Source organism: Diplotaxodon limnothrissa, linkage group LG1, assembly GCF_057381915.1.
Source record: "Diplotaxodon limnothrissa isolate DT_005_m linkage group LG1, D_limnothrissa_male_GT1.1, whole genome shotgun sequence".
In the NCBI taxonomy this organism is placed as follows: domain Eukaryota; kingdom Metazoa; phylum Chordata; class Actinopteri; order Cichliformes; family Cichlidae; genus Diplotaxodon; species Diplotaxodon limnothrissa.
In genome coordinates this window covers 12,508,266-12,517,138 of record NC_140596.1, presented here as the reverse complement: position 1 = coordinate 12,517,138, position 8,873 = coordinate 12,508,266, and the positions used below count along the sequence as shown (strand labels likewise).

Sequence of the window (8,873 nt, the reverse complement as noted above, 5' to 3'; positions counted from 1 at the left end):
GTGGAAATAAAGCTGCAACACTGAGAGCTCTGGTGGGGTAAGGCTTCAGATGCAAATTTAAAATCATTAATGAACCAAACTAAAAGCCTTTCCTGTCAACAAAGCGGTAGACAGTAATGTGTTTCTGTTATGAACAACCACTGATCACATTACTAATAAGGTAGTTGTACCCCACAGGCACCAGCATGGCTGATTGTGTGTATCTAAGGCTAGTTCAGCACATCTGCCTATAGCTACATCAGTATGACTATCTATGGAGCTGTAATCAGAGCACAGATGAAGCAAGAGCACGCATAGCGGGGGTGCATGGGTTGAGTGCAGGTGGGAGGGGGAGAAAGAGGAGGAGAAAGGAGAAGGGAAAAAGAGACAGGAGATAGGGGGGAGGGGACACATACATCACATCTTTGAACACCACTCATAGAGGCCGTGCAATGAGAAAAAATCTTTGGTTATCTTTGGTATCATCAAAGTGATAAAAATCACGTATGGAACTTGAGTGAGGTAGCATCTTTGGTTCACACTATAAAACATCAGCAGGTCTTGACACATTTTTTTTTTTGGTTTCTTGTCGTCTTTTTGGTTTTTCTCTCAGAGATAAAGAAAAAGCAGCTCTCTCTTGCCTCTCCTTCAGCGCTTGTTCTGATGAATGTAGAGCTGCTAACCCTGGCCATGAAGAGGATGACGGCAAGGGGCCAGCGTAATATATCTAATGCTATGCTGCCCTGGGCCAGCCCTGTGTAGTGCTTTCCTCCTAGTGCTGAAATGCATAGCTTACTAGGAGAGTGGAGGCAGGGAGGGGAGGAAATGCAGGGTGGATTGGCAGCAGGCAGGGAGCGGGGGTGCTTTCGTATTCAGGTGACAAGCTGACATTGCTGTGTAAGCGCCTGAAAGTGATTTGATCATTGATATCATCTCCTCCGCCCAACATCTTTGATGAGGAGATAAAATCAAATACATATGAAGTGCTTATTAAAACCACCAGAGGCACTGTGGTTTTGACACGCTCCCTCACACAGTGTCAAAACCACACATAGATCCAGTAGCTTGTGTTTTACATAGAAAACTGAAGAGATTTGTCTTTGACAGGTGCTGGATTTTGAACACATAAAGTAGAACTAAACCTGCCGGCATTAGCTAAGCAGATTAGAAGGATTAGATGTAGCTGTAATGACTAACCTTAACATTGAGTACAATGATCATAATTCAGGAGAGTGTCTGCGAAGTTAAAAGTGGTATAGTCTATTTCTTTCCAAGAAGGCATCTATAAGGCAAATATCAATAGTTAATTTTTAGGGTTATACCATAGAGTATTTCCGTTTACAGGGAGCAAATATTTAAATGTGACTCAAAATGTTCTGTGGAGAAGGACAAGTATGATTTCCTTCTTCGTGGAGCACACTAACAGTCTGTCTCAGGAGGTAAGGGAGGAAAACAGGTAAAAAATACTTTTATCAACTACAAAATATATTCTTTGGTCAAATTACTTCAAAGGATGTTCTTAAGTGGTTTGATTTCTAAACTGCAAAAGAGGCTTCAAGGTGTAGAAGGCTTTGGTTTTTCTTTTTGAATTATTCAATGCCTCAGCATGTTGGAAGAAAGCACTACCATGTGGGTTGATGTTAGGCATTCTTTTCTATTTGGTTTGGTTTAGGGTTGGACCTTTTGGTTTTAGGGTTAGCAGTCTACGCATGGACATTTCCCTGTCTGTCTGGAATGCTTGATAGAAAGACAGACAGTTGGACAAACAGTCAGACAGTCCGCTCCACTGATCCGAACAAGGTTGCACAACAATCCAGTCTCTCCTGTGGGATTTTTTTTCTTTAAAGTTGATTGGCCAATCCCACTGGAGCTCCACATTCTGGCTGTTTTCGAGGCCGTGGACAACTGCAGATCAGACTGTCAAGAGGCTGATTAAACCTCTGTTTAGGGACCCATCATCAAAACCAACCAATCAGATTAAAGATAACAGTGGCGAATGATAGATTCATACTGGGTGGGGAGGTGAGGGGAGGGTGTAATAAAGCTAGAGACCAGTGACAGCGAGTGTGTGTGAGAGGGGGAGTAAAACTATAGTCTTTTTGCAGTATGTTACACATAAATGTGTTGCTAAAACAAACATTGTAAAGCAGGTCAAAGGAGAAGTCTTTGGTTTGTTTTTTCATCTTTGGATACTATAAATATCAATATAGTACAGGTTTAAGGGCAAAACGTTGCTTCAAGGTCTTTTTTAAGTTTTCTTTGTTTCTCTTAAGTTTTAAAGCTTTTCCACCGAGGTTGAGTCAGTCCATGAGTTGGTCAAATCAGTCCTTCTTCAGGCTTTGGTGCAGGCGTTGGGGCCAGAGTTGGCTGAGTGACCAGAGCCGTCATCCACCCACTTATCTAGGCTCCGGCGGCGTGCGTTCATAAAGAAGTTGCTGACTGTAGCCAGCTCGAGGCCCAGCTGTTGAGCAATGGTGAGTTGCAGCTCTTTGGATGGACGCTTGTTCTCTTTGAAGATGGCATGGAGTGTCCGCCGCTGCACATCTGTGAACACAAGCCGGGACTTCTTGGTCACATTTCCCCGCTCGCTTCTGCCGTGGTCCTGTTCCTTACGTTTACATGCTGTGGAGATTTCAGCAAAGAGACATACAGAGAGAGAGAGGGGATTTGTGAGAGAGGGCAGAAGACAGAAAAATGAGAATCACAACTTATCCTGGGATTTTAAAAAGTCCTGAGTAAAGAGTGTGGCCTGAACCATGAATTGGTTCTTTTCCACAATATTAGGCTGGGGGAGGCAGGTTGTAGTTTCCACTCCAACTCTGCAAAGTCCTCAGTGCTAAAATGTTGTTTTATCTTCATAAAAAGTAAAACAGAGGTTTTGTATGTGACAATTTGTATTTTTCGCTTTTGTATCCTGATCGTCAAGACCTGAGACCTGTTCAAAATACAAAAATTACATATTCTGATAACATAGGATTGGGGTCAGGGGTACTTAATCCTCTAGGGACTAAATGTGCTAAACTAATGTGATTATCTAAAGCCAATCCAAGCCTCTTTACTGTGTAATGTTATAGAGAAGTCAATTTGGATCTACTCTGATATGGACTTTTTAGGTCCTATGGATACACATGCAGCTGAAATTTGTTTTTAGTGATGCCAACATGAAGAATATTCAGTTGTATCAAGAACCAAATTATACACAAGCTCTTATTTGTATATCTCTTTAATTTCCTTTAATTCCTAGAAACATATATTTTTCTTGTGTTTCATGCTCGCTCTAATAAAATATTAGCCTTCAATGTAAACAATGCACAGCCTGTTTTGAAAGCTTCCTTATGTTTGATGTAGCTTGTGTGTGGTTTGAGTTTGGTGAAATCAAGTAAACTGTCTTTGCTGGTCTAAGCAAATTTTTGGATACTATTTCATATTTCACATTTTTGGATACTAAACCAGTAGAACTGGTAATTGAAAGGTTTTATCAACATTTTTCACAGACACATTTCTATTACGGTTTTTGCATCATTTACTCTGAAAGAATCACACAGCCAATGATTGTTGGAAGTAGTGCTATTTTTGTTCAAAACTCCTCTTTTCAGATTTTTTAAAAGGTACATGGGATATAATAGCAAAATTAGACTCATAGATCCACATAGAGCCTCTTTTGATTCAGGCACCAAAGGTTTCGTGGGTCCAGAAGAAGAGCAATCAGCAGGAAGCATGCCAGAACAATGAGCGCTGTCCACGGTGCTGAAAGCAATGTCCCCCGCAGGTGACGTAGATAAATAAAGAAAATGGCCTGGAGATGATTTTATACTGGAAAAACAAAAACTTGGGAATCCATCTGATAAAAAGTCAAACTTCAGTTAATCTGAACTCTTTGCTACATGGCTACAGCTTTTTTTTTTTATTAACACCCCAAGCTCCAGTCATTTAAACGGAGAGTGAGGTCAGACCAGGAGGGGGCAGACGCGGGCTGCTAAGGTGAGACCAAATATGGGCTCACTGGGGAAATTAATGAACAACACATCACAACCACAAAACAATTCTCCGACCAGCACCGATTAATTTTGCAAAGTGCACGAAGTAAACAAACGCATTTCATGAGTCAACCCGAGACAACGTGCTGAAAACAGAAAACTTCGATCAGCCAAATTTAGACACCTTTTTTGAAAAAAAAAAAAAAAAAGGGTAGAGGAGAACAACTACAGTAAGTGTTTCCCTACACTAATAAACTAATAAAATGACTTCCCGTTCTATATTGTAGTAAAGCACTACATATTATCGTTAAACTCTACTTTATTCCTCTTGTTGTTCTTAGTTTTGGTGTATTATCTCCAAATGAAAGCTTAAGTAACACTACGCGATACTTTAAAAACGATTAGAATTATAAAATCAAAAGAGGACCTGCCCCCCGCCGAGATCTCACATGATACATGATTTCTAATTTCAAGCACTTTCTTCAGCATGTGCTAAAGTACAGCGAAGCGGCCTGTTAGCATGACCATAAAGTGGAGTGGGTCTATAATTGTGAGTATGAGCAGCCCGTTGTCTCCAGTACAGGTAAATATTAACAGAGGGCCGGAGCTCCTCGTGTAAGGGTTGCAATAAATCAGCACGAGTGAAGGCCACTCAGACAGCAGGAGCCAGCACAGAGGAGCCCGACCCCGCACGGGAGGCCCGCGAAGACAGGGAGCTTTCCCAGGACCGATGGGAACATAACAACGGCCTCGTTATCGGGCTAATCACACACACACACACACACACACACACACACACACACACACACACACACACACACACACACACACACACACACACACACACACACCGCTGCTGCTCCCGGCTAATCATTACAAACACGAGATAACTCCACACACTAAAACAGACTGCACACATAGCGTGTACTGACACAATGTGACGAATGCCCCGCGTTTCATAACCGTACAGAGAACAACAAACAGACATCTGAGCTGAAAACGTTGCGAAGATTTAGCCCAGCGTGTATTTATTTCAAGAATCTACATCCCGATTAAGTGGAAGTAGATAATTATTCACCAAGAATAATAAAAAAGAAAACACAACCACCATCAAGAAAGGTCTATGCAATCACAGCTTCTTTCCACAAAAAAAAAAGAAAAAAAAAAAGTTGTAATGAATTCCTATGCGCTGTCTGGAGTGGGTTCTCTCCTCACTTTTATATTCCATTGTATTCTATTTTATTCTATTCCATTCTACACATACAAATATTCAGATGGGTAATTGAATACGTGGGAAAACGAGAGAAGGCCCAAGATTAATTTCATAAGCCTAAAATCAATGAACAGATCAAATCTACCTCAGTACAAGATCACATATCCAGTTCACACAGGAACGAACGGATCAATAAAATGGCGCTCAGACTATTTTATTCTGAATTTATTTAATTTTTAACTCTATTTTCCCCCTCTTTCTCCATTATCCATCTTCTTTATCTGACATTTTCTAAATAAAACTCGCAATTGATATTTTGGTACTTTTTTGGCCAACCCCCCAAAATAAAAAAAATCAACAAAAACAAGAGTTTATACAGTTTAAATATGTTTTTTTAAGTTAGGTAACATCGACAAAGAAAAATACAACAATAACTGAAGCAGGCCTGTTACATTTTCCCTGCACTGTATGAATATCTATTTCTCTGAAAAATAAAATCAGAGCTTTAACGATACAAGTCAATATGCTGCTGGTCTGAGTTTAGTTTTAATTATATGCTCATTCCACTAATGATAAAATGATGCAAATGCAATATCAAATATGCGTGTGCGCGTGTGTGTTTCACTCATTTTCCACTGATAAAATCTCTTCAAAACACACACACACACACACACACACACACACACACACACACATCAGTAGCAGCAGATGGGAAAACTGAAAAATAATCAATTGTGATTACACTGATGTGCACACGCGCGAGCATACACGTGCACAAAAGCGCGCACTTTCCACCGTGTAGCCTCACTTTTCAAAAAGCACAAAAGCCCCATTTGTAGGTCATTGATCGGGCCTATAAACGTAAAAAAAATCTATTGGGTCTATTGGTGTGTGTGAACGCGCACGTGCTATTTGGGCCTCGCTGGGCGCCTTAATTGACTCGTGCGTACCACAGGGACAAATTCATACAGAGGTCTACCAGTTAATTAGAGAAACTTCAACGAAGTCAGGGTTTGTTCACCAGCTAAACACGAACACGTGCTCTTTTCAATTCTTTTCTGCTGAGGAACTGAAGTCTCTAATTTTGCCAAAGAGAGCTCCAAACGTCTTTACACCAACTAAATAATGCATGACTCCGGCGTCGCTTTGATTCGGTTTATGACAAACTCCCAGGAACACGTGCACACACACTCTGTGTTTACATGAAGGGCAACTCCAAAAAAAGGAGCTGATCGGTTGCATCTACACCAAAATAAACACGTTCCTAACGATTTCTGGGAGAAGGATCAGTTTACGCACACAGTCCAGCGGTCGATATTTTGAGGTAAAATGACATGAGTACTTGTTCCACACAAGCCCCAAAATCAGTGTAGAGACAGAAAAGGGATGCGTATTGATGTCAGGCCAGTCTCTGCACGGTCTTCAGCTCAGTGAAGTTTGCTTTCGGCTCTAATTCCTCCTGTTGTTTATCTGACTGTATGTTGAATTTAACCACTCAACATAAATAATAGTAACCAGGGCCAACTTTTCCCGATTCCGTCCTAAAGCTGATATCATTTGACTTCCAGCATCTGGAGGCAATTAGAGAGATTACAAGTTATACATATCTTTTAAAGACCTATCCAGCACAGAGGAAACGCCAGTCCTGAATGTGACTCTTATGTGAATTTGAATGTCTTACAGTTGGTTTGCTATATTTTTTTTTCCAGTATAGCAAAAAACAAACTACAAGCCCAGTTTCAATTCCTCTCTCCATTGCTCAGCACAAGATAACATTCAGCGCCAGTGACCTTCTGTGCCAAATTACAGTCATTTGCCGATCGTTTTATTTTTCTTTGGAAATCAATGAAAAGATGAAAGCAAAAATGGGGCTTTACCGAGGCTTCGCTCACCTGCGAGCCTGAGCGCACTCATGCGTTGGAACTCAGGCTCCTGCAGCCATTTCCACATGCGGCGGAAGGTCTCTCTGCCGGACTTAAGCTTGGACCAGGGTTTGGGGTTTCGCAGCAAGTCGGACAGGGTCCCTTGGGACCTGCACAGGACCCGCTGGGCAAAGATGGCCTGAGGGATGCTGTAGCGCTTCAGCTCTGTGGTGATCCTCTGCGCCACCTCTTTGGTATTCACCTCCTCCATCTGTCCCCCAGAAACACCACCCCCTACACCGCCGCCCCCTTGCTGCCCGGGCCCGGAGGCCTGCTCCCGGCTGTTCCCCAGCACTTGGCCGTGGCCCTGCGCGCCAAGGTGGGCGTGCGGATGGTGATGGAGGCCGTTGATTTGTACCATACCAGCTGAGGAGCTCATGTGCTGCTCCGCATGTCTGCTGAGCATGGCCGGATGGTGAGCCTCGAACCCGCTCGGGGTGAGCATCTTCTCACCAGGCATAGCGGCACCAGGATGAGCGTAGGGGGGGATGCCGGCCTGGGACGTGTGTATGCTGGCCAGACCGGAACCGGATAACGGGGAGAGGCTCTGGCCCATGCACGGATCCTTGTGATGATATGCGGGATACAGACTGTTCATAGGCGCCAGACTCCGGTCCTCTCGCATCAGCGTGAAACTGCCGCTAACATTTCCGGGGATCCTCTGGTGCGGGTGCGGGTGAGGATGATGTGGATGGTGGTGGTGATGATGATGGGGAGGAAACTTGTCGGACACGGTGGAGATGGGGGGTAAGGGCTGCAGGGGGGTTAGGGTAGTGTAAGTGCTGCTCGCGCTCATGCCAGGGGGGGCTTCACACATGCTGATGGCTGGATGCAAGTGTCCAGAGTGGCTGGGGTGATAGTCTCCGGTGTCGAGCAGGGTCGCCATGCCCATAGCACGGTGGCTTAAACCCCTAGGGCTCGGACGGGAATGTGGACTGTGGCCACTCAGCAGCTCTCCGTGACCGGACACGGACTCATGGCTCACTCCGTGCAGGTCGCCAATATTCTCCATCGACAGCTGTGCGTTCATGATCCGGGCAGCGCTGTGGACAAACCATCTATCTGACCTACCCCAGTTAGCTGATGTCCAGAAGTCCTCACGTCCAGTAAAAGTTCAAATTTCTTTTGTTGTTGTTTTTTTCTTGCAGTAGCCTCCTTTGCTATTGCCTCTTCTCTGTCCTTACATTCACCTATTTCATTATTCCCCTACCTCGCACGCTGTTTTGCAGAATGAAAACTCCTCTTCCGAATCCCCCTTTGCTTGACAGTTGTTTTTTTTAAAATAATTACTCTCTTAATTTTCTGATTCTCTTTATAATTCAAGCCCCCCCACCACCAACCAGCTGTCCTTGCGCTCCGGTCGGGTGCCGCGCCATCTCTCTAGCAGTGTGTCTCCAGCCCCTGTTCCACCGCAGCACAGCTCACTGTCTACACATGCGCAAAGGGGACACCCATCTCCACTCGTATTCTCTCTTTCTGTCTCCCTCTCTCTTTCAGGCACACGCGTACACACACCGCCCCATTCTCTGACGTCAGGTACCTTATTAAGGAAGGATGGTATGAAAAGCTGCTCACAGCTATTAGAACTATTCAGGACCCTTTAGCTTTTGCTGCAAATGCTAATAATGCTAATAGAGAGAGCTCACATCAAAGCCCTACGAAATCTGCTCATGGATGCTGACTGAGTACACAGCTATATCGTTAATTATCAGCTCTTATTTAGAAAATGTTAAATTCATTAAGGCTGTAATGAGGCTTCACATTCAGTCCTCCTTAAACTAT

General features: G+C 43.7%; 1 protein-coding gene across 2 annotated transcripts; it reads right to left on the bottom strand.

Annotated features, from left to right (window-relative positions):
* Positions 1–293: 293 nt before the first annotated feature.
* onecut1 (one cut homeobox 1) lies at positions 294–8,528 on the bottom strand. 2 transcript variants are annotated; one of them, XM_085365899.1, is made up of 2 exons: positions 7,047–8,528; positions 294–2,601 (listed from the first exon to the last, which is right to left on the bottom strand). In XM_085365899.1, the coding sequence occupies exons 1-2, from the start codon at positions 8,119–8,121 to the stop codon at positions 2,312–2,314; spliced, it is 1,365 nt and encodes a 454-aa protein (XP_085222025.1). In that variant the 5' UTR covers positions 8,122–8,528; the 3' UTR covers positions 294–2,311. The 2 variants fall into 2 exon arrangements, with proteins under 2 accessions (XP_085222025.1, XP_085222102.1); XM_085365976.1 differs by having other exon boundaries at positions 7,062–8,528.
* Positions 8,529–8,873: the final 345 nt, after the last annotated feature.